At 33.6% G+C, this 27,573-nt stretch overlaps 1 protein-coding gene across 4 annotated transcripts in view; it reads left to right on the top strand.

The window, feature by feature from the left end:
• Positions 1–27,573, top strand: part of LOC114332190 (monocarboxylate transporter 9) — an 81,216-nt gene that overhangs the window by 24,839 nt on the left and 28,804 nt on the right. For 3 of the 4 annotated variants that reach the window (XM_050657548.1, XM_050657546.1, XM_050657547.1), the window contains exons 2-3: positions 24,530–24,857; positions 26,653–27,397. In XM_050657548.1, the coding sequence (XP_050513505.1) occupies positions 24,815–24,857; positions 26,653–27,397 (788 nt within the window). In that variant the 5' untranslated portion in view covers positions 24,530–24,814. Of the gene's footprint in view, positions 1–13,234; positions 13,461–24,529; positions 24,858–26,652; positions 27,398–27,573 lie in introns of those variants that run through there. The other variant, XM_028281927.2, reaches the window with a different exon arrangement.

Consider the following 27,573-nt stretch of genomic DNA (forward strand, 5'->3'; position numbering starts at 1 on the left):
ACCAATCAAACTGTGATTTTTTCTCAAAGTTCGCGTGACCCAGTGACCCTGTGAAATATTCTAGTATTTATAAAACACTGAAATTAAAACCCAACTATAGCCTCATGTTTTCTTAACATTTTGTTTTTTGATTCATTCACTTATGTTGGATAATAAAATAGTTAGGTACTTTAACAACTAGCCTTGTTTTAATCAATACATGTTTGACAAACGTTAGTATAATTTTGCAGGTAATTTTGCATGAAAAAATAATGGCAGTTTGCTTCATAAACGTATGCCCGCAAATGCTTCGTTTCCGAGAAGGGGGCGTTGAAATTTTTCTTACCAACTGACAATTTATTTATTGCTCTAAAACCGGTTGAAATGTGCAAATGAAATTTGGTCAGTTTTAAGAGGTAGTTATTGTGCATTTTTTGACATACAATTAAGAATTTTATGTTAACCATTGGCGCACATAAGGGACATATTACCCGTACGCGCGCCAATGGTAAATAATTGGAATATATAAAGGACATGCCAGCGATGTGTCTTGTACTTCTGTACAAAGAAAAAAGCTAAAGCACATTTGAATTATTGTCACAAGCCACTGAATCCTAGCAATAATAGTCTAGAGCAGGGGCTCTCAAACTTTTTGAGTCATGTACCACCTACAGTTCTTTTTATTATTTTTGGTACCACCTATAGTTTTAGATTGTATTATCAAGACTTACTAAGCACTACTATTTTAATTTTTTTTGTGTCTTGTGTACCACCCCAAATAATGAGATGTACCACCAGTGGTACATGTACCACAGATTGAGAACCGCTGGTCTAGAGATACACAATGTTCGTCCTTTCTGCATCCTCACGCGACGATCGAACGGTAGATCGAGAAAGATTTTCTGCGAAAGATTTTCAACAAAGCACTGTACCAACAACTGACGTGCAAGATGCTTATCCAGTTGTTGGTATTGATGAAAGTCTTGCTAATCGGTGGTCCGAGGATAGTGTACATTAATAATAATATTCATCGTCATCATTCAACCCGGATCTATCCACTGCTGGATATAGGTCTCCCCCAGTCCCTTTGCATCCAATTTTTGTCGAAGCGATTTATGTCATCAGACCATCTTGTTGGCGGACGACCTTTACTTCGATATTCTTCTTGTCTTGGTCTTGGTCTATTATATAATATTCATGTATTAGTAGAAAAAGTTTTTCGCATTTCTTTCATTATTTTTATGTCAGCCAAAAACAACCTGCTCATTTTTATGTCTGAACGTTGTTATTGTACCTAGTCGCTAATTAAAAAAATACAAGTGATATAGGGTAGAGAAGTGGTAGTCTTAAACCTCACCATGTATCACAAAGGGGAAGAGGTTGTTCAAAAATGCCCAAAAAAACATCACGTGATTAATGGACGGCCCCAAACATTCTGTTTTTATAGTAAAGTAATGTGAATGTTTCGAATATTTTCGAAATTCCTAAAACTCTGAGATATGAATCTCGAATACAGTCTAGTTATTACTTTTTAATTGATTGGGAAACCGAAAATTATTTTCGTTGTCAGCTGGATTCAGAAGGTCAACGAGGAGAGATATTATTAACTTTTGGCATAGTTCTAGTCTCTAGAATGACGTTTATTATTATTTCTACTTTCGAATATAACTAAGTAGTTAAGAAAATTCCATAATTTCTAAAATTGTGTAAGTTGCGTCGTATCCGAATTTTCACCTAACCGTAAACAATTATCCGGTCAGCCAATAATCAAAATATTAGCTAACAATAAAACACTGAAAACGTTTGTTTTCTATACTTCCACAAAATTTATTACAACTAAGTGACTACAGCTGTTTCGGCAGAGTGCCTTTCTCAAGTGATATAGTTTACAATGTGTTTGCCTTTTTAAGTCTTTAACTGAAGAGGTTGAGGAGTGGGGAGCTGTTTGTCTCGAGTTGGTCATTCAGAATTATATCTGTATTTTTCAATGTATTAATTTCCATAGATTCTAAAAAAGATAGCTTAAGGCCTTTATTTTGGATATGCAGAATTTGAAACTCTTCATTGAAAGAATGATTATGATCTAGAAGGTGAAGTGCGTATGTAGAGGTGTCTGTTTTTCTATTGTTGAAAGCCCTTTTGTGTTCTGCTATCCGTTTGTCAAAGGTTCTGCCAGTTTGACCGATGTAAGTTTTCGGACAGTCACCACAAGTTAGTTTGTACACACCACTCTGTAGTTACTTTCTCTTTCGGCTTTTATTGTTCTTAATATATTTACTTAAGTTGTTGTTAGTTCTGAAAGCTGGTGTTATTCCTTTCTTTTTTATGTATCTAGATATTTTTGTTGTTATCTTGCCAGTATATGTGAGAGAGCAGAAGGTACTGAGTTCTTTCTGTGGTGGTGGATACACTAATTTCAGGGCTTTCTTATAGAGTTTTTGGTTTAAAATTTTGTTAACGGTCAGTAACGGTCGAATCCATCAAAATATTAGCGTTTTTCCATCGGGAAAACTCTTTTATGGAGTATTAATTCTAAAGGTACCATAATATTACTTTACTAATACAAATTTAATACTAATACAAAAAAGTACATTTACTTGGGTCATGAAATTAGAATTGGCAGAGATAACCAAACATGCGAAATAAAAAGAAGATTAACTCTTGCTTGGGCAGCCTACGGAGCTCTGAGAGACATATTTAGGAGCAGTATACCGATCGGTTTAAAAAGACAAGTGTTTGACCAATGTGTGCTACCGGTAATGACATATGGAGCAGAGACACTGACTCTAACCAAGGCAACAGCGTCGAAAATGCGGGTTGCTCAAAGGCGCATGGAAAGATCCATGCTGGGCGTAACTCTACGGGATAAAATAAGAAATGAAGATCTCAGACAAACAACCGGTATCGCAGATGTTGTAGAACGTATCACCAGGCTCAAATGGAACTGGGCAGGACACGTCGCCAGACTGAAAGATTCAAGATGGGCACGAAGGCTGATGGAGTGGAGACCAAGAGAAGATAAACGAAGTAGAGGAAGGCCGCCTACACGATGGACAGATGATATTAAGCGGATTAGTAAAAACTGGCAAAAATCAGCACAAAACTGTGAAGTGTGGAAACAATTGGGGGAGACCTATGTCCAGCAGTGGACGTAAATTGGTTGGATGATGATGATGAATACAAATTTCGAAATTAATTTATTTCTATCAAGGAGTGTAGAGTGTAGACAAGGAGCTCCCTTATCACCGTTGCTATTCAATTTTGCCTTTGAATATGCAATAAGTAGAAAATATCGTCTGAGCTAATAGGGAGATTTGCGAATCGAGGATCAAAACTATTGTTGGCCTTTGCTGATGATCTAGATCTAGATGCAGTCGCTCATTCTACAATAGGGTGGAACGAAAAAAATGATTTTATAATTTCAATGTGTAATAGTGATAGAAAGTTGCCTATAGCCATTGTGAAGCCACAAATAAAATATTTTTTCAAACAAACTATTTTTAGAGGTGTCGCAAAAGGGTTGAAAGTTAGAATTTTTAGTTAAATTTTGCAAATTTTGATGATTTTGTTTGGTAAAAAATAGCTATTGTAATGTCTTTTCCTATTTTAAATGATAAATACATACTCTAAAACTAATCTTTCAAGATAATACCATAGGAAATATTTATTTCATTCCTTAATACAATTTAACATTCTGACTATAGCAGAAGAGCACATTTCAACTAACACCGGCATTAACAATGGTGTAATTGCTTTTATAGAAAAAAACCTACATAAATTTTTTTCGTCTAAACTAGGTTTTATTTCCATCCAACTCCTCCTAATTGGCGAATCTTACAGACTTACAGGCTTACAGCCGCCGTTATGTCTGTAAATAAGGCGGTTACAAAAATCAATACCTCGAAGGACGAAAAATACCATTAAGACCTTTAAATACGAAAAACAGTAAAACTTTTATTAAAAGCCACAATACAATTATTATTTGGTATATTTTGTAGAAATTATGCACTATAAAATCGCTATCGCTTTTTTATGATTACATATTTTCAACTACTGCTACTTATATCATTTGCGAATACGTTTTCGGTTTCGAAAATGGAAATACTGAGGTATTGGACTGTGGTATTCCAAATTCGTGTGTGAATAAGGCTATTTAGACTTGCTTGTTACTAAGAGTTAGTCCGTGTTCGTCAAATCTGGCTAAGAGTCGTCGATTGATTTGTCCTATCTGTATCTGTAGACTAGGGAGGGAGAATCAAGTCTCACAGCATATAGACCACAATTGACCCATTGTGCATCCTCCCAGGGAGCTGTCGTCCTTATCGCATTGTCCATCCTGCCATTTTCAGGAAGGTGGACTCCCCTATGTCGGCAGGTGTATGCCAGGTCTCGCCGAACGCATACTCTCGTATTGACGATAACTCCGGAAATTCACATAGGACATTTTCGACCGTTTCGTCTTCTCGTTCATACTTCCTGAACAAAGGTGTGTCTCCTAGCCCCAGTGTGTGGAGGTGTTTGCTTATAACCCGGTCTATATAGACATTTGAAATAACAAAAATTGCCGGAGAGCCAAATTTTGGTGGAGAGCTAGGGTATACCATAACAAATAAAGTTTTAAAAGTCCCCATCGATCCCATGTGTGCAACAAAAGTTATTCGGGGTCAAAGGTCAAAATTTGAGATTTTTTGGATTTTTTTTCGAAAACGGTAAGTTTTATCAAAAAATAACCTTACACCAATGTTGTAGATCTAAAAATTCTCTACAAAAATAGTCCTTACCATTTTTTTCCTAAGAGTTGCCATTCCTGAGATATCGCGATTCTAAGAGTCACATTATACATGATATTATGCACACGTTTCCACACCACTACCGTGTTTTCCCCTGTAGGCCTACTCCACTAACTGTTTTGACAATTTTAGGATAATTTAAGGAAACAATACCGGTCGAGTTCTAGATATTACCTTATTATTGATATTGATTATTGATATTGCTATTGATTATTAGGTTAACTATTATTTTGATTTCTTTAGATATTTTATATCTAAAGAGATATTTCATATTCTTGAAAGTCTACTGCAACAGTCAAGTATTCTTCGATTCCATCTTCTTCCTCTTCCTCTTGCTGGATGTTCAAAAATTGTTCAAATGTGACTGAGTCATTGGTCTCTTCATTAAAATCACAGGAGTCTTCCTCTGTTGTACTAAACTGGAAATTTGAGCAAGACTGACCTTGGCAGTTGGTACACGCTAGAGAACACAGCAACCCGAGTTTTTTACATTGAAATTTGGCACTACAACCTTTTTTGCAATTGCAAAAAATAGTGTTAATTAGTTTTTCTGGAGCAGGTGGGAATAAGGTTTTAATCGGTTCCAGAGTATTATCTATTAATTTTCAACCCCAGTCTTCTGGATTCAGTTCATTGCCTAGTCATGTTTGAACTTGATAATATACTCGATACAAATGTCGAAAAGCAGATGCTGATGTCGGAGGAAGACATGATAGTTGTACTTGTTTCTTGTTTCGCGTATTTTTTACAAAAGTTAAGTATCGGTATTTATCAAGACAACTAATTTTTTTTGGAGCTCCATAAACCGCAAGAAGAAAGCGAATTCCTTCCGTAATTATTATTGTTTGCGGTGTGGAATCAAGTTCTGTAAAAACTTTACAGCAGTCAGTCAAATCTTTTTTTTTAGAATAATTTAAGTACTGACGTTTTGCGTCTTCTGTACATTGCTGACGCAGTGTCGCAGCCGGTTATCGCATGTAAAAATAAAATTTACTTTTGGCATTTGGGATAAGCCGATAAACTTTACGAAGAAAAGCTCTTTTTTTATTTTATTTATCTCTGTTCGCTGTTGAGCTCTTCCAGGTTTCAGAAAATAAATAACTTTATCTACTGGAGTCCTTGCAGTAAGCAGTACGCAGTACTAACAAATCAACATCTTCACCAACTACAATTGTTGGGTTTGTTGCCTTAAATTTTTCAATTGCTGTCTCAATTCGCGATGAAAAACAAAGTATCTGACCTGTGATGGAATAAATTTAAACTACTATAAGTGGTATAAACAAACCAGAAAATTGTTGATTTGAATGGAATTTGGTCACTATCAAGAAATTTTTAGTAAATTTCAGCATGATGAGTACATTAAAATATTTTAAATCAAATCGGTATTGTTCTGTTCCTCAATGTTTGTTTATACCATTTATATCGGCCATTTTCCTGCATTCGACCTACCCTCTATATTCCGTTTCAATCGCGAATTATAAGGACATCTGCGTCATTTTTAGCTTGTTTCACTTCAATATTCGCAGCTGTTAATTTGTCAGTTAACATGGAAATGAAACGAGATTTATTATTAATGTTAGCGAAAAATTGTTGTTGTTTCGCTGCAACTGTTATATTTTCATCAAAGATAATCTCGGAACCCGATGATGTTTTTGTAGTTCGACGACGTTGTTCTGCAGCTTTAATATTCTTTGTCGAGTCATTGTAGCCGTCAAATACCACTGTCACTGTAAGCCCATAATGTCTGCTAAATGGTAGACGCTTGTAATAAGTACATACTTATATTCACTTGAACTGAACCTTTAGCACTAAAAGAAACAGATAATATGAACAAGACCTACAGACAATACTGTAGCCATTGTTTACAATAGACAATCTGTTCTTTTTTAAACAGTGGTATAGCCAAATGTTTTTCAAGGCCACATGGATAGAGGAAATTCAGTTTAAATATTTTCAGAATAGTATATAAAAGAGACATAAATAGGCACTTGTCTTAAGTGCCACATTATGTATATACGTGGCTTATATGTGCATATAATGTATAAAGTAACTTTTAAAATCACCATATCTCTGGAATGGTAACTCTGAGGAAAAAAATTGTAAGGACTATTTTTGTAGAGAATGTTAAGATCTACAACTTTGGTTTGATGTTTTTTTTTTGATAAAACTTACCGTTTTCGAGAAAAATCCAAAAAATCTCAAATTTTGACCTTTGACCCCGAATAACTTTTGTTGCACACATGGGATCGATGGGGACTTTTAAAAGTTTATTTGTTATGGTAAACTCTAGCTCTCTACCAAAATTTGGCTCTCCGGCAATTTTTGTTATTTGTCAACTATTTTGATGTCTAAGTTGACCGGATTATTAGTTGACAATGGCCAGTTAAAAAACAACTGTCAAGCGTAGGTTTTCTCTGGCCATTATTAAGTACTTTTCTGATGCTGACTTCCCAAGGCTTCTTAGTGTTACCTTGGCAAGTCTACATCCTGGTCCTTCTTCCCGTCTTTTCACGGTTTGCGTGTGGGAGTGACAATTTCCGCCATTGTTGTAGTTGACTAGTCAAAAAGATCACCAGGCCTTAAGAGTCTTAGTCCTGCTGCCTTCCTAGCTAGCTGTACAGCAATGCGGTTTCCTTTATTTCCATTATGTCCTTTAACCCATCTCACGATGATGTTGTTACCATCCAAAGCTTGGGATAGTGACTCATGACACTCCATTACTAGCCCTGATATAACACGTGGTCTATTCAGGGTTAGTAGCGCTTGTCTGTTGTCTGTGCAGGTTATTATGGTTTTACCGTCTATACCTTTCCGGGTTATCTCTTTTGCGGCTATGGAGCTACCAGCCAGTTCAGTTTGAACTACGCTGGCAATTTTGCCCATACCCCATTTTATACTAAGGTTCAGTGATCTGGTTTGTCCTATATGGTTTAGCTACAAAATCAGTAAGTTATACCTATTGTAAATTGCAAAATTGCAGCATTTTCATAGGCATTTCTTAATGTTGATCCTATTGTCTTTCAATATTTATATCTTTCAGTTAATTTCCAATCAGTGCATTTTAAATGAGCCTAATAGTAGCAAACCACCTAGCACAGATATTTTTTATTTGTTGGACGGACAATAATTGTATGCTGTCTAAATAAAACTACAATACCCGCTACAATTTTTAATATTAGAAAAGAGATATTTTATGAAAAAATATACCATAAGCCGAGTCCACTTTAATTTTTTTTATTTATCTGGAAGATTAGGAAGCTGTAGGAGTTAATAAAAGTATCATTATCGTTATTATGCGTACACATTTTAGTTTTAATATCTTCTCATGAATTCTAATTGCAATTTGATAAGATACGGATGCATTTAATCTCTTTTAACTGACAGCGTAACGCGATATATACAAAGTGCCATGAGTGTACATGAGTGATATACAGATAGCTAAAACCGTATTTGAAGTATTTTTTTTGGTTGGCTATTTTATCCTTCCGTCCACTGAAGAAATAAGCTTACCGTTCGGGTCCATTGGATCCCTGGGTTGAATGAACGAATACATAAACCAAATTTTTGCCAAATAACTTTGTTTCATTTGGCATTTTATATAAAATAAAATAAATATTTCAAAAAACAACTACTATTACTCTGGGCTAATTAGCAAAATTCATGGAAAAGTTATTTACCAGCAATTTTATTGCTGGAATCGAATTATAAGATCCTATATATTAATAATATAGGTATGCAAAGTCCGCAGATAGTGTGCTACTTTTTTTATAAACAAAATGGCGCCGACAAATCGTATTTTTTTCAATTATTGCTCTATAACTCAGAAGCTTTTAACTTTACAAGAAAAACACTTAAATAAAAATTCACCGCAATTAAATTCTGCATAGAGATATGTTTTTCACGATTTGCTCCGACGAAAATTTTCCTCGGAAAATGCGGGTTTTCCTAACAAAAACTCTAATTTTCAAATAAAGTTTTAGGTAAGTAATCATTAATCAATAATTAAATAACTTAGTGACATCAAAGCTTTCTTGGTATAGATTATAATTCCAGAAGCCGGTGAAAATTAAACGAATATTTTAGCAACAATTCAATTGTTAATGAACAATTTACGATCGCAATAATAACTAAAATAATCATGATACATTGATCAAACTTATAAAGATTATAAAGATGAGATTCTTATTTAATATTTTATCGACAAAATAAAAATTTTTCTTTTTTTTGCATAATCTTTAAATTTTGAAAAAAAAAATAGTTATAATACGCTGGTATAATTAGTAAAGTACAAAGAAAGGTTATTTACCAGCAATTTTATTGCTGGAATCGAATTATAAGATCCTATATATTAATAATATAGGTATGCAAAGTCCGCAGATAGTGTGCTACTTTTTTTATAAACAAAATGGCGCCGACAAATCGTATTTTTTTCAATTATTGCTCTATAACTCAGAAGCTTTTAACTTTACAAGAAAAACACTTAAATAAAAATTCACCGCAATTAAATTCTGCATAGAGATATGTTTTTCACGATTTGCTCCGACGAAAATTTTCCTCGGAAAATGCGGGTTTTCCTAACAAAAACTCTAATTTTCAAATAAAGTTTTAGGTAAGTAATCATTAATCAATAATTAAATAACTTAGTGACATCAAAGCTTTCTTGGTATAGATTATAATTCCAGAAGCCGGTGAAAATTAAACGAATATTTTAGCAACAATTCAATTGTTAATGAACAATTTACGATCGCAATAATAACTAAAATAATCATGATACATTGATCAAACTTATAAAGATTATAAAGATGAGATTCTTATTTAATATTTTATCGACAAAATAAAAATTTTTCTTTTTTTTGCATAATCTTTAAATTTTGAAAAAAAAATAGTTATAATACGCTGGTATAATTAGTAAAGTACAAAGAAAGGTTATTTACCAGCAATTTTATTGCTGGAATCGAATTATAAGATCCTATATATTAATAATATAGGTATGCAAAGTCCGCAGATAGTGTGCTACTTTTTTTATAAACAAAATGGCGCCGACAAATCGTATTTTTTTCAATTATTGCTCTATAACTCAGAAGCTTTTAACTTTACAAGAAAAACACTTAAATAAAAATTCACCGCAATTAAATTCTGCATAGAGATATGTTTTTCACGATTTGCTCCGACGAAAATTTTCCTCGGAAAATGCGGGTTTTCCTAACAAAAACTCTAATTTTCAAATAAAGTTTTAGGTAAGTAATCATTAATCAATAATTAAATAACTTAGTGACATCAAAGCTTTCTTGGTATAGATTATAATTCCAGAAGCCGGTGAAAATTAAACGAATATTTTAGCAACAATTCAATTGTTAATGAACAATTTACGATCGGAATAATAACTAAAATAATCATGATACATTGATCAAACTTATAAAGATTATAAAGATGAGATTCTTATTTAATATTTTATCGACAAAATAAAAATTTTTCTTTTTTTTGCATAATCTTTAAATTTTGAAAAAAAAAATAGTTATAATACGCTGGTATAATTAGTAAAGTACAAAGAAAGGTTATTTACCAGCAATTTTATTGCTGGAATCGAATTATAAGATCCTATATATTAATAATATAGGTATGCAAAGTCCGCAGATAGTGTGCTACTTTTTTTATAAACAAAATGGCGCCGACAAATCGTATTTTTTTCAATTATTGCTCTATAACTCAGAAGCTTTTAACTTTACAAGAAAAACACTTAAATAAAAATTCACCGCAATTAAATTCTGCATAGAGATATGTTTTTCACGATTTGCTCCGACGAAAATTTTCCTCGGAAAATGCGGGTTTTCCTAACAAAAACTCTAATTTTCAAATAAAGTTTTAGGTAAGTAATCATTAATCAATAATTAAATAACTTAGTGACATCAAAGCTTTCTTGGTATAGATTATAATTCCAGAAGCCGGTGAAAATTAAACGAATATTTTAGCAACAATTCAATTGTTAATGAACAATTTACGATCGCAATAATAACTAAAATAATCATGATACATTGATCAAACTTATAAAGATTATAAAGATGAGATTCTTATTTAATATTTTATCGACAAAATAAAAATTTTTCTTTTTTTTGCATAATCTTTAAATTTTGAAAAAAAAAATAGTTATAATACGCTGGTATAATTAGTAAAGTACAAAGAAAGGTTATTTACCAGCAATTTTATTGCTGGAATCGAATTATAAGATCCTATATATTATTAAGAGGAAACAGTAGCGATCAACAGGTAGCAAAAACGCGTTCCAGGATTGTGGCTGTAATTTTGAATATTTTTTCGAGATATTTGGCACACGTATTCGTAATATAATAATGTAACATAATAATGTAATATAAGAATGGCGGTACAGAGCTCAATTTGAAAAATATATTAATATGTGGAAATTACTCTGTAATTAAATACAATATTATAAAAACGAGCCTGTACCGCCATTAAGAAGAACAAAGAAATACACTTTCTTCAAATAAACTTTTTTATCCGATGCCTAGATTTTGTGTCATTTTGGAACTACTAAAATTTTTTATTTCATTATTTATGTTTTGAGTAGATGGTTATCATACGTGATACTCCTTACAAATTATTTAACGAAAGACTTTTAGAAATGAAAAAGCATTTGTCTGCAACAATGTTGTGTGATAAAAGCCATAAAAATCGTAGGTTTCATTGTTTTTATAGTAAATTTTTGTTTTTGTCAGTTAATATTTTTTGGGGTATTATGAATTCTGAATGTACAAATAGATCTCTTATAAATAATATAACAATTATTCAATCAATGTCTCATTAAAAATGATCAATTTTAATTTACCAAAATATAAAAAAATAATGAAGGAAAAAAATATTTTATTTCTATATCGGCGCCCCTCAAAATTTGGCGCCCCGGGCGGTCGCCCGGCTTGCACGCCCCTTTATCCGGTCCTGCATTGCAGATATTTATTTCAGTCAGCTTCCCAATAATGATTTTATGTTTACCAAACTGTTCCTTATTGAGCAATCTTAGAGCCGCCATTAAGTCTATAAATAAGACCATTAAAAAAATCGATACGTTGAAGGACAAAAAACAGCATAAAATCTTGGAAAGAACACGTAGAGAAGGATTTCCGAGTATTAATGAAAACTAAAATTATAAAACACTGAACAATAATATTATTTTCCATTTGTTTTCACTAGATATTTGAAATAACTCCCTATCGATGTTATAGGCCAGTAAAGCAAACAAAAGGGCTGAAAAAATTCTTATAAGTTTTTGAAGGTTCTAAAAGGTGTATGAGGAATAATAGCTGATGACAAATCCTTGAAGACGTACAGCTAATTTTGCTTTGTTTGCTTTAAACAACCATAAAAAGTGAAAAAATCATTGTTTGGCTATTTACGTTTCATATAGGTTGATGAAAAATGGTTGAAATAAAAATTGTAAAAAGTTCTAAAGTTCTTTTCTGAAGAATGACATTCATGTAATATACCTACTTGAAATTGGGTCATTAAAATGTGCTAAATCTCAGCTTAACGACAAAATCTTAGATTAACAACAAAATTCGACAGATTCCAGTGGAAAGAACAAGCTGGTTTTAGAAAGGATTTAGCAGAAGTGACCATTTATTAAGTATGAAAATCCTTATAGAACGAACAAAAGAATACCACATTCCTATATAGCGTTTATAGATTTCGAAAAGTCTTTCGACATTGTCGAACATTGGGCATAAAAATTTCTTTGATTAACAGCAGAATTGACCAGATATACAGACACCTAACAGCCAATATATTTATATACAGGGTGTTTGGTAAAGAATGGGCCATAGCTTAACCTTATATTCCTGAGGATAAAATAGGTCGATTTAAGCTAACCATGATGTTTAGTTGGCCCCGTGTAAACATCTTCTCTTTCAACTGGACTGGCCTCCGACAATCCGCAACCACGTGATGACAATTGTCCAATGACAATTGTCTCGCCAATTGCCATCGTGTAAACGCGACTTAAGTACGAAAGTTGATAATAACCGAAACACAGGGTGTCAAAGTTAAACTTTTATTTTATTGTTAAATATTTCCTCACTGGAATAACACGTTTGGTCACATTATTCTAATGAAGTCTGACAAGGGTGTTTCCTGTCACACTGCTATTATTACTTATTTTTATCTATTTTTTCACATGGTTTTTTGTAATGTTGCCTCTTAACCTAACAAAAAATAATGGGCTTAGGATACTTTCGTAGACATTTAGTAAAAAAACAATACTATTGTTTCCATCTGATAATGAATTACCTATTGACTAAGCGATCATTTTATTACATTTTATAGCACTTGGCTCTTGAACAACTTTATTAATATCGCACATTTCGGTTTACTCATGAATTGGCAATGTTTTGATTCAACTAAGGATTTAGAAATAATTGCCAATACTTTCAAATTTAAAATAACCGAATACAGTTTGATGTTAAATGGCGCCTGGGAAAGTACAATCGTAGAAATCTTATAATATAACTTTTTTTTGTTAGTGTGTGGGAAAAGTGTTGTGGATGTATATTCGTTACGATTTTTGCTACTGTGAATCCAGAATTTGGGAAAACTTTAAAGTTTTGACTCTTCAAACAGCATTACAGATGCTATATGTGATTTTGTTTGGGGTCAACAAAGATTCACGTCGGACAATAACTCAGTGTACGTTGTATATTTTATATTTTTTAAATTGCACATTTACTTGCTCGATTTTTTCAACTTAAGTGACTCTCCAGTGTGTTTTGTTTTATAGTATTATAAGGTTTTTGAACTCTCGAAGTGGAGCATAGAGCTTTAGTGAAAACGTGCCATAGAGTTCTATTTGCCACTAAGTCAGAAGCCAGAAAGAACTCAATTTTAGCTCTAATAAACCAGATATACAGGGTGTCCAGAAACTCTACCGACAAACGAAGACAGAAGATTCTTCAGATAATTTTAAGATAATTTAACCCAATTCACTTAGTCCGAAAATGATTCCTAAGGGAGCTAGAGCTCTTTGAAGATGGTGTCTTGTAATTAGTTTTTCTTAAATACCTCCAGAACGCTTCTATTTAGAAAAACAAGAATTGGTACGCGTATTTATCTTCAAGATATAAATCTAATCCATTTATTGTAAATTTCTAGTACCGATCATAGGCGTCCGTTTTGGGTAGGGCAACGGTTATTTTATCGCATAACTTTTTTATCTTTAACTTTTATGCATTTCTGACATTGGATTATTAAATTGTAAAGTATTATACTACTAAAAGGTACTCTTGTTTTAAATCGGTAGGACACACCGTTTTCTAGAAAAATCGATTTGAAAATTTTTCGCTTTTTGAATTAGAAAAAAAAAATTTCAAAAAAAACTGTTTAGAAAGACGAAGACTGGTACATTTATTTATATTCCAGAGATAAATCGATTTCATTAATGGCGAATTTACAGTACCGGTCATAGGCGTCCGTTTTGGGTAGGTCAAAAGTTATTTTATAGCATAACTTTTTTGTCTTGAATTTTTGAGCATTTTCGACACTAGATTATTAAATTATGAGGTATTCGAGTACTAAAAGTTACTCTTACTTTATGTTGGTAAAATACTTCGTTTTTGTTGAAAAGTTCTTTCATTTTTTTTTTCAAATTCCAAAAACGAAAAACTTTCAAAGCGATTTTTCTAGAAAACGGTGTGTCCTACCGACTTAAAGCAAGAGTACCTTTTAGTACTCGAATACCTTACAATTTAATAATCCGGTGTCAAAAATGCATAAAAGTTAAGGACAAAAAAGTTATGCGATAAAATACCCGTTGCTCTACCCAAAACGGACGCCTATGACCGGTACTAAAAATTTTCAATGGATGAAATCGATTCATCTCTGAAAAATAAATAAGCATACCAATTTTTGTTTTTATAAATAGAAGCGTTCTGGAGGTATTTAAGAAAAACTAATTTCATGACGCCATCTTCAAAGAGCTCTAGCTCCCTTAAGAAGCATTTTCGGACTAGGTGAATTGGGTTAGATTGTCTTAAAATTATCTAAGGAATCTCCTATCTTCATTTGTCGGTAGAGTTTCTGGACACCCTGTATATGAGCCGATGACTCTTGGTAGAATATAGATTGCTCAATATTCCGTGAGCTCTTTTAATCCATGTAACACGGTGGATTAGTCAGAATCTCTCCAGTACTGAATCGTTACTCTTCAGTTTACAATTTCCATATTTGATATATCCTCTAGTAGTTAGTCTTTCCATCTTACTTTTGGTCTTCCTCTTGGTCTTGGTTTACGATTGGTTTCCAGTTACTTATCTTCTTAATTAGTACGTCTTCTACTTTTCGTTCATTAGTTTTCTATACTTCTTCTATAGTTCAAACCACAGGTTTGTCAAAGCTTTTGAAACCTTTTGAAGCAGGTTTTTGAAATGTTGCTTGCATTGAATTGAAACTGATGTCTAATAATTTTTGAGGTCAAATGTATAAAACGGAACAGGTTTTCTTGCACTACAATCAAAATTATCGTTTTCAGGATCATCATCACGAATAGGCAATGTTTTGAACAGAGTTATTCAAAGCAGAGTGAGCAAAAGATTTAAGCGAATAATGACAACATGATTCACACAGCCTTAGCTCATTTCCCACATTTTCCACGATTTAAAAAAAAACTCACTCTTTTGTCATGTAAACTTTGAAGTTTTCGGCATGGAATTGGAATTCGAAATTTGTTAAAATTTTGGGAAAACTTTTAGATAACTATTCGGCAGCAAATATTTTTTGGGGATTTTTTGTTCGGAATTTTTTGTGGGGATATTTTGTCCAAAAAAATTTGTGGGGACTATTTGCCCAGGGATTATTTGTCTGGATTTTTGTCTGGCGGTTTTTAGTCCAGGGTTAATTTGTGGAGATTTTTTGTCCAGGATTATTTGTCCTAGCTTCATATACTTAATTTTACTAGTATTAACGTGTAGCCTCATTATTTTTGCTGCTGCTTCGAATGCCGTGAACGATTGGACCAGGTCCGCCTTCCTTCCTACTATTATATCGATGTCATCCGCATAAAAAAGTACTTTAATATGTTATTATTAAATTAAGTACGGCATTATTAATTTGATAACAATCCACATGAATTAGCTGTTTTCTGTATCATTACGTTATTATTAGAGTAATTTCTATGCAAGGTTCTGAAACTGTTGTAAGTATGTAATTTCTATGCATTTTTCGATGTACCTATGTATTTCGATATATTCTGTATATTTAACCCGGTCCAGTCGCGAATGTTTTTCAGCCACGATATTTGTCATTCACTTTACTCTTTACTTCGATTTTATCCTTAATAATCTGCTGCAGCAAATTATCATTTCTAAGTATTTGCTCCAAATATGCTGTCTTTCTCCTTTTAACGGTGACCAAAAGTCAAAAGTGATCATGAACATGAGTACTTAAATATAACATATTATGTTATTATTAAATTGGTGGTCGACATATTCAACTGACTAACATGTTATAGTAGAGGATCCGATATAAGGTCGATTTGCACCGATCTGTTTAATGGATAGAAATTATTGGATATGTAATTTAGGGCAGATTGCAATTGCGCGCAGCGGTCAGAGTTCTCAACAGGGTGTCTAAGCCAATGGTGCAATTGCGCGCACGTCTTTAAAAAGGTATGCTGTGATTGCGCGCAAAGTCGTAAATTATAGTAAACGGAAGTTTTATTTACTTCTTATTCGTTTTGAACGGAAATTTTGCTAATTTTAAAAAATTAAGATAATAACAAGTGAATACTACATTGAAATAGTTGTGATAAAAAAAAACTAAATAGTGTTTCTTTTATAATTAATATTTATTGTATTCTGGATATTTCTTTATTTTTAAATTTCTCTATCAAATTTGTTACATATTTTAATCACAATATACCGTTTTGTTTACCTGCCTTAATCCTTCCGTTGCGCGCAATCACAGCAACCCTCTTAAAGGTAAATTTCAGTACACCAGGAGGTATTTGACCGCTGCGCGCAATCACAACCCACCCGTAATTTAGCATGTTAAAAATTACAAAAAACAAGGATTGCCCGATCTAATCATCTTGTTCTAACTATAATTAATTAATAATTAAAAAATTAAATTTTTTTTATGAATTTGAAAAAAAAATTCGACCCGGGCAGATATTATTTTTTGGATCATTCTAAACAATAAAGATCTTTTGTAATTTTTCTCTAAAGTTGATTGTTTTCGAGTTATAAACAATTTAAAACTGAAAAAAGAACGAAAGATGACAATTTTCAAGGCTCAAAATTCCAAGTAAAAAATATCATTTTTGTAATCATCAAGTATATAAATTCACGTTCAAACCTTTTTCTCAGATCTCGATAAAAATTTTAGCCATATTTTATTCTAAAACATATTTTTTTAATTGTTTATGAGGAAGGTTTCTTATGGGGAGACGGGCATTAACAACTAAAAACCAATGTTTCAGAATGAAATAAGTCCAAAAGACTTATCAAGAACTGATCAGTGGCGACGCGTGACCTTTTCTAAAGTGTTACCAAACCAGATGTAAAAAAATCTTATTAAAAAAAATATTTTGAACCTCCCAAATATATGTTTTTGTTTTCAATCCTGTGGGATAAAATTAAACAAATCACTATTCTCAAATTATATGTATGTAATTATGTATATATAACAGGTATAACAATAAATAATAAACAAACTAAACATATTATTCTACCATAAAATTAACATAAAAAATGAACAAGTAGGAAAAAGAATAGATTTTGAAAACTATTATTTATATTTTAATTCTTCCATTTTCAATAATATCATTTTTGTTCTTCAAAATTATATATAAAAAAAATATACAAGGAGAATAACTTTTCAAGTAGTTGATCAATTACGTAGCAACACTGTTCCATGTTGAAATGCACGCACACTGTAATCTGTAATAGGTACTAAACTAATGTTACCAATCCTCAAAATGGTTACAATACTGATATACACAGCGTGCCTGCGCGCCGTCTCTAACAGAGCCGTCGCTCCTTAAAAATTTTCAGAAACGAGCTAGTCCCGAGCGATAGCGAGGTTTCTCCTGCGTTACCACTGCCGACTCCCAGTATTGGTAACAGCATATAATAACGTGCAAGTGCAATGGATTCACATATCTCGCCAATATTTTCGTGCGTCTAGTTGGCTATTTACTGAATTAGGTACTCTTAACAAATATTTCTGTTGGTAAAAAATATAAGTGGAATTATTTCATAACAGTCATAAAATATTTATTGCACGACTTTTAACTGTTACCAGTGGTAACAGTGGTTACATGGACGCTTCGCCAGTGGAACTTATAGAATAAGGTTTGAACTTGAATTTAGATACTTCGTAATTTCAAAAATGATATTTTAAACTTGTTTTTGAGCCTTGAAAATCGTCATATTTCGATCTTTTTTCAGTTTTAAATTGTTTATAACTAGAAAACGATCAACTTCAGATAAAAATTACAAAAGACCTTTTTTGTTTAGAATGACCTAAAAAATCTGAAATAATATCTGCCCGGGACGAATTTTTTTTAATCTAAAAAAATGTAAATTTTTAATTATGATTTATTATTATAGTTAGAACAAGATTAGATCGGGCAACCCTTGTTTTTTTTTTAATAATTATTAAGATGCTAAATTACATATCCAATAATTTTTATCCATTATACAGATCGGTGCAAATCGACCTTATATCGTATCTTAGACTATTACAGGAATACCAGATAGTAAACAGCTTTGTCTATCTCGGGTCTAACTAATATAGAACTAATATATAACTAATATATAACTAATATAGAAGTATAACTAATATAGAATAGAAATATGCTTTATTGTCATGAAAAATTTAACAGTTTTATAGACAAAGCTTACAAGAATCATAAATAAAATAAAAACAATAACAAATACAATTTACTAAAATTATATAAATCGTTAATATAAATAAAATATAATGAAGTGAAACAAAAAACAGTAACAACTTATTGCAAAATTTAAAAAAAAATGCCAAAAATTAGCAAATTGCATAACTACCTTAAGAAATTTAATAAGTTAAGTTAAGCTGCTGCATACGACACTCAAATATAGATTAAGATTCTACTTATACATAAGAATACTGTAATTTCTTAGTTATTGGTTAAGGAACTCTGCTATTGAATAATATGGTCTTTCAAATAAATAGGCTTTTGTCATTTTACGGAACTTGGGGAAAGATGTTGCAGATTTAAGTTGTAGAGGGGGATGGTTGTAAAGTTTTTTTGCAGAATATAATATAGATTTCTTTACTAACTCACTGGACGGGATCGGTGAATAGATGTCAAAGGTAGAATTTCTGGTGGTATAGTCATGTCTAGGTCTTGCTGGAAAGACATGTAGATTTGTAGATGTTTACGAACTAAGCAAACAGTTTCTAAAATATATAAAGAAGGTAGTGTTAGAATCCTGTGATCTTTGAGTAAGGATGTAACGATGGTAAGTGTGAAGCAGAAGTTCGTAGACGTATTGATATGGCAAAAAATGCAATGCCTAACTAAAGTTTGAAAAGACAGATCTATCTCTCAAAATATCAAGAAAGATGAAACTGGTGAATGCCCTTCTATTCTCAATATTTCTATAGGGGCAGAGACTTGGACCCTTCGCGCACGCGAGCGCCAAAAAATTGATGCTTTTGAGATTTGGTGCTGGAGAAGAATGCTGCGCATACTTTGGACAGCTCATAGGACAAACGTTTCCATTATAAACCAACTCGAGATTAAAAAAAGGCTGTTCACATTATGTCTGCAACGAATTCTGCAATTCTTCGGCCACGCGGTTCGCAGAGGTGACGGTAGTTTGGAGAGATTAATTATTGTTTCTGGAAACGTTCCGGGGAGAAGATCAAGAGGACGATCACCAACTAGATGGTCCGACCAAATTAAGGATTTGGCTGGAAACTCATTCTGCGAAGCTCTTAGATCAGCTGAACATAGACAATGGAAAAAATGTTAGGAATATTGGAAGAAATCACAATCCTCAGTAATGGGGAAACGACAAGAGAGAGATTATTAAATTAAATATGGCGCTGTTTTCAGAGTTAGCGGTTTTCTGTATTATTACGTTATTATTAGACTATGTGTAATATTCATCCATTTTTAGATTATATTTAAAACCAAAATACTCAATAAAACCAAAATAAACAATAACAGCTGAGACAAAAATCGTATTGTAATGACGCGTAAAAATAGTCTGAACAGTAAAAATATGTTTATTGAGAAAAAAATTGGACGGTACTTTATTTTGACGGTAACGCTACATGTCGAAGATGTAAAAACAACAACACATCGGATTTATTTTTGATAAAATCTAGCGACGACATCCAACTTACAAAAATAGAACAGATGAAAATAATTTTAATTGCGTTATGGCACAGGTTGATTCGCAAATTGCGGTAAGATCGGTAGGTAACCTCATTTCAAAATTCGCTATAATCGATTCGGGACACGGGACACTCTGGGAGGAATATGCAGATTTTTTTCCTCATCTTTGCTGTGGTTGTTATAATTTTTTTAACTAAAGACCGGTAGATTTTGTTAGATTTGCCACAGATTAACCCAACATTAACAGATTAACATTGTTGGGTTAATCTGTGGATTTGCCTATAACGTCGTCAACTCACTTTTGTCTTCTTACAGTACCTGTCCGTTCCGAACGTTGGCGATCATTCTAGCTATGATGACTTTGTTGATTGCTATACGGAATAGTTGTGTTGAGGTCTTTCTATACCATGCTCTCGGGTTAGCAATCCAGGATATTCTTCTTCGCCCTGGGGCCCTTTTTCCTTCAATGTTACTTTGTAAAATGCATTGGAGTAGCTCGTATCTGCCTTCATTTCTCATTATATGTCCCAAGTACTGCAGCTTACGGCCCTTCACGATGTTGATTAAATCTGCGGTGTGTTCATCCTCCGTAGTACTTCTTCATTGGTGACTTTGTCTGTCCATGGTATCTTCAGGATCCTTCTGTACATCCATAGCTCAAAAGTCTGAAGTTTCGATAGAGTTTCTGCCTTCAATGTCCACTTTTCTCCTCCTTATAGAAGCACTGAGTACCGGTAACATTTAAGGAGCCTTATTTTTGTTTTTAGGGTGAGGTCATGGCTCTTGAACACAGAGCTCATAGTCAAGAATGCACTTTTTGCCTTTCCGATGCGACTTCTAATTTCTTGAGTATTCTCCCACGACTCATTGATTATAGTTCCTAAGTAGTTGTATTGTGAGACACGTTCAATTCTCATTTGGTTCGTATACAGATTTGCTCCAGTTATGTGTTGTTTGCTGATGATCATTAGCTTGGTTCTGCTGGTGTTTGTATCTAATCCATATGTTCCACTTGTTTCCGTTATTTTGTTCATTAAGTTTTGCAGCCCCTTCTATGGTATTGGAAAACACTATTGTATCATCTGCATACCGCAGGTTACTGAGCTTGACTCCATTTATTGAGATGCCTTCATCAATATCTTTTAGAGCCTGTTCAAAAATGTGCTCTGAGTGCAGATTAAATATCAGCGGTGAAATTATGCATCCCTGTCTCACTCTCCTTAAGATTTTGACCTGATCTGTATATTCTCCATCTATTCGGACCACTGCTGATTGATTCCAATACAGGTTAGCTATTATTTTCAGATCTCTTCCGTCAATCCCTGTTCTCTTCAACACTTCCATCATTTGTTCAAGCCTGAGTCTATCGAAAGCCTTCTTGTAGTTAATCAGGCATGTAAAAACATCACAGCTGACACTTCTACATTTCTGAAACAACACCTGCACGCTAAATAAAGCCTCCCTCGTACCATCGGCGTTCACAAATCCAAATTGATTGGGCGCAATTTGTTCTTCGCAAATTCGGTAAATTCTATTGTGGATGATTTTTAAAAACAACTTCAACAGATGGCTCGTTAGGCTCATGGTCCTATAGTCTTCATAAACTTTTGCTCCTGTTTTTTGGACAACGGTACGAACTCAGAATTGAGCCACTCTGTTGGTATTTTTCCTGCCTTGTATATGTCATTAAATAGTTCAGCTATTATTTTTATTTGTCCTGCATCCAATAGCTTCAGCAGTTCTGCAGGAATTTCATTAAGTCCCGGTGCCTTTCCATCCTTCATTTGGTGACTGCTGAACTGCTGTTACATCTTTTGGTAGGATTCCCGGAGAGAACCACGGCCGGTGAAAGAAATCCTCTCGTTTGTCATGGCCATGGTTCGTTCCGGCAGATGTCCTACATCATCGGAGTCCGATCATATTCATGTGTGTAGTGGAAAAATATTTACTGTTGCACTCCTCGGTATTTAACATCATTTTTTAACGCTTCTGTTAAATACATTATTGATTCTGGTTGTATAGGAAGCGTTCCTCTATAATTACATCTAAATAACAAGGAGGTGATTTCAGTGTTTCTTGCCAATGCCATAATTAGGTAGTTATTTAAAGAATTAGTGATATTGATTTCATTCATAAATATCTCTTCCATTCGCTCAAATAGATAGGCGTTAACTTTTCACAGAGAAAATTATACAGATCTGGTGGATATTTTTGGATATTCTATATCATAATGGAATTATCGACCAAATGACGCACTAGAGATTCATCCTAGAGATTCATCCTGCATATATACAGAACAATTCAATGACGCTACATATATGTCGCAACGAAGACCTACATACCTTACATACTTATTATTTTGTATATCTTAAAAATTGATTAAAATAACAATAATAAAATTTATACACGATATTCGTCTTTTACAAATACATTTTGGAGTGAAATTATGTAGTGATCATTGTGCACATTTTGTAGGTAGTACATACTACATACAAGCGTAATTCACTATTATAACGCTACAAACTCCTCTTCTTCGTCCTTCTCAATATAAATTATGCTGTACTTATAAGGATTCTGTCTCCTTTAGTTAGCGACTACACTGGTAAATCTGTCTCTGTCCAATGCGCCTTTAAACAATGATGTTGAATCAAGTCTGGTCCAGCTTCTGATGTGTCTAAGCCCTAAGCCATGAAATCTGGCGCCTACTGGGACTCCGTTTTCCTTCAATCTCAACATGGATGATCAGTTGCGCGAAGCGGAACTTTTCGTTTCTCATCATGTGTCCCAGGTAGCTAACTTTTCTAACTTTGATAATCTTTAGCAACTTTCTATCTGTACCTATTCCCCGCAGAACATTTTCGTTGGTGGTAAGGGTTGTCCAAGGTATTTTAAAAAATCGACATCTAAGGCTGATATATACACACACCCAAACTATGGAATCATCTGATATTTCTTATTATTTCGCGCGAATTTAAAAAACAAACACACGAAGTCAAACAATATTTATTTTATGTTATAATATTTAACCAACAAGTGTATTAATAAGGGCGATTAACAATAATTGAGATATTTTAACGCGTGACCGGCGCGAGCGCGTTAATGTTCGAGATTGTTAATCGCCATTTTAATTCACGAGTTAATTACAAAACTTTTCCGTCGACCGTACTTTTCAGAAATAAAGATATATCCATCTTTTGATTTTTCAAATACACAGAATTTTAAACAATAAAGTAAATAATGACATACAATGACAGATAGTACTAAACTAACAGCGGCTACTTGATTTTAAATTTTTTAGTGGGAATATAAATAGGTATATGTTTGGTTGCCTACACCACAGGTCACTGCCAATCGCAGAGCGTTTAATTAATTTATGCAAGCAATGTATGTTGTGTTGCCTATATAGAAAATCATTCATTAATAGGGGTCATTAATCAATGATTTTGAGGGTGTTAAAATTGATCATAAATGGACGGTCGACGGAAAAAGCAATTTAATAACAAATACATAACAATTAAATAAAACAATAAAGTATTTAACAAACAAATTGAAACTAGTTGTTTTAAAGTCAGTAGCATAAAAAATTTCAATGTAAAACGAATAATGTTTAAATTGTTTTTATTTATTTATTTATTTTTTTGGTAGTCAGTGTTATCACCTCTAGTCCTTATATGCAAGCTTGTTTGCGTGGGCATGCTCCTAATCAAGTTATCAACATGTTTTTGTGGTAGGTTGCTTCATTCTTCAAGAGCAGCTTGTACTAGCCGTGCGGTGTTTTGTGGATTCTCTCGGCGAGCTCTAATTTTTCTTTTAAGCATATCCCACAAATACTCTATCTATAGGGTTAAGCTCGGGTGAGCAAGCAGGCCACTCCAAAAAAGGGATACCTTCTGCTTTAATCATGTCTCTAGTCATTCTAATAGTATGTGGAGGTCCATTATCATGCATGAAAATTAAATTTTCTCTTGTTGCACCTCTCCAGGGTCTAACCACAGGTTATCAACATACCGGTGAGCAGTTAAAGTTTATTGGATGAACATTATAGGAGTTTTTTTACGCATCACAATTCCTCTCCAGAACATTACACTTCCCCTTGTATATTTGTGAACAGATCTGACAGTTTTCGTTCTTGATTGTGTTCCTCAACCTCTAAGTACTCGATTTCGTGGGTCATTTGATACACGCCTCATGTGAATTGCAGTTTAGTATTCTTTGGCTAAATTATTCTAATCTATACCATTTATATGTTAAAATATCGGGAATGCGGTCTGCGGCTTGATTTTAAACAACATTTATTTCGAAAGTTTGATATTTCATTGATTTTTATTTATTATTTTATTTTTTGAACAACATCCTAACATGCATGTTTTTGTTTCAGGTCTTCCTAAGAGCAGACAATGCTACCAGTTGTATCCTGCAACTTCTGAAACTTTAAAGACTTCGAAAAGGCTGTGTTTTTCATTAAGTAGTATTACCTGGACTGTTATTGATGATCGGTCACGGGAATATCATTTACTGTAGTCAATACAAAAACCAACAAATCGGTAAAGATCCAAGGCAACGACTCCAGAGCTGGTCCAAGCGGTGGATGCAAAATAAAAACCAGATACACTTTATATTGTATACGATACCAATCAATTGAATAGCTGTATATTTTTTTAATATGGAGAGTCCGATCAAGGAAGCACCACTAGCAACACTATCAGGTAATGTACAAAAACTATCCGTTACAAAGTAACGGGTATTGGACAAATACCCGTTACAAAGTAACGGGTATTGGACAAATGCCCGTTACAAAGTTACGGATAATAAATACCCGTTACAAAGTAACGGATAATAAATACCCGTTACAAAGTAACGGGTATTTGTCCAATACCCAAAGTAGAACACAGTGATGAGAACCGACAAAATAACGCAAAAGATTGGAAACATAATCTGTTGTGGAATAAAAAGAGATGAAACTAATGAAGGTGTTAAATTATTGATAGGAGGAACCTATAAAATCTAAATTACATTACATAGTTTCCCACCTTTAGACGTCTGTGTTAGGAGAATTTCATAAAATTCCCCTGTCACAGTGACAGTGACAGTCACAGACAGTCATACTCCTCCGATATGTCTAAAGGTGGGAAACTATGTAATGTAGTGTAAATTAATGGGTTCCTATCGATAATTTTACACCTCTATTAGTTTCAGCAAGACACGAAAGCTGCAGTACCTGCGGCATGTTATGCGTAATGAGAGATACAACATACTTCAGTTGATTATACAGGGGTAAATCCAGGGCAAGAGAAGTGTAGGAAAGAGACGAATCTCGTGGTTGCGTAGCTTGAGGGAATGGTACGGATGCACATCAACCGAACTATTCAGAGCAGCAGCATTTAAGATCAGAATAGCCATGATGATTGCCAACCTCCGTCGCGGAGATGGCACGTGAAGAAGAAGAAGATTGAAGAAGATGCTTTCCATCTTTGGCATTATTTTGCCGGTTCTTAGGGCACACTGGCACACATCACTGTATACAGTATGCACCTATATGTAGTATTCTATAAATATTTAGTGCAGTTACTGAAGGTTTTCACAGTAGATTTCGTTGAACCTCCATCGATTTGCATGAAAATTGGTGAGTAGTTAGGTATTAGTTAGCTAACTAGTAACTTTAGCTAATTAGTAGTTAGCTAACTTGTGCTTGTATTCTGAGGATGGATGCTACCTGTTCTTGTCTACTACCCATCAAATACTCCTTCTGAGACAAGCTTTGGAAAACATATGAGTATGTAATTGATACCATTTGTTTGTGGATTTTAGATTTGCCTATGACAGTGTAGACAGAAATGCATGATGCAAAGCCATGATAGAATTTAATATCCCAATACACTTTTCCTGTTATTTAAGCTTGAATATTTAGATTTGAGTACTCACCGACAAAAAATATACATACATTCAATTACCCATAACTCACTTTGAATTAATATTCAAAAGTTTTTTTAATATTAAAAATATTTGGAGCGGGGCATTTATTATATTTTTTATTTGCTTCAATTTTGGTAATGTTATCTTTTTTGTAAAAGCTTATAGTTTTTGAGTTATTTATGAATAACCGCATTTAAAAGATGCATTAATTTTACGAAAAATTAAAATCTTCGATCTTTATTAACTCAAAAAAGTATTGATTTATTTTAATAACTTTTTATAAAGATTTTGCTTAAAATTTGTTCCTCTATCGATTTATGGGTTTATTTTTAATAAAGTAATTTTCACCCCCAAAAAGGGGTGGCAATGACCTCCAGGGCAAAAGCGCAAGTTGGAATTCATGTCACTTTTGTTCCTTGAGGTATCCTCTAACCACTCACTAATTTTCATGAAAATCGATGGAGGTTTAACGAAATCGGAGGTGAAAACCTTCAGTGACTGCACTACTAGCCGTTACAAAGTAACGGGTATTTGTCTAATACCCAAAGTAGAATCAAAAGTAACGAAAATTTACATAACTGTTTTCAGGTGTAGCTCCATCACTAGAATCTAGCCCGAAGAAAAGCGAAGAGCTGATCCTGATCAATCCATACGAAAAACCAGAAGTCACGTTCAAAACCGACAGTCTTTGCTCGTCTTCGTCTTCATCATCCTCCGCTTCAGAGTCTGGAGATGAGGCTGCGAAACCAAAAATTCCTGACGGAGGGTGGGGGTGGGTTGTAGTGTTTTCATCACTCTTAGTCTCGATGATAGCAGATGGAGTTAGTTTATCGTTCGGCCTACTATTCTCAGAGTTCCTCATAGAGTTCAAAGCTTCTAGTTCCGATACTGCTTGGATCGGTAGTTTATTCTTGGCTGTTCCTTTAATTTCAGGGCCTATTATGAGCGCCTTAGTGGATAAGTATGGATGCAGAATGATGACCTGTGTAGGCGGCACTATTGCTGCCGCTGGATTTATTCTTAGTTGCAGAGCGAATACCATTTCTATTATGTACCTTACGTTTGGCATATTAGCAGGACTTGGTCTTGGACTGTGTTATGTTACAGCTGTTGTATCAATAGCTTTCTGGTTCGATAAGAAGAGGACGTTGGCTGTTGGAATTAGCGCCTCAGGGACTGGAGTTGGGACGTTTATTTTCTCTCCGTTAACCAATATTCTTATTTTCGAGTTCGGATGGAGAGGAACTACCTTGATTCTAGGAGGACTCTTCTTAAATATGTGTGTCTGTGGAGCCTTAATGAGGGACCCCGACTGGATAACCGAACAAAATAAGTAAGTATTACTATATACACTATATACTGATATTTGTTGACTATGAAAAAGCTTTCGACACAATAAGTCATCAAAAAATGTTAAAAGCCTTAACAGAGTGCCGTATAGATCATCGCTATATAAACATGATCAGATACATTTATCAAAATGCGACAGCAAGCGTGAAACTGGTAGAT

This window comes from Diabrotica virgifera, chromosome 8 (genome assembly GCF_917563875.1).
Source record: "Diabrotica virgifera virgifera chromosome 8, PGI_DIABVI_V3a".
Lineage (NCBI taxonomy): Eukaryota > Metazoa > Arthropoda > Insecta > Coleoptera > Chrysomelidae > Diabrotica > Diabrotica virgifera.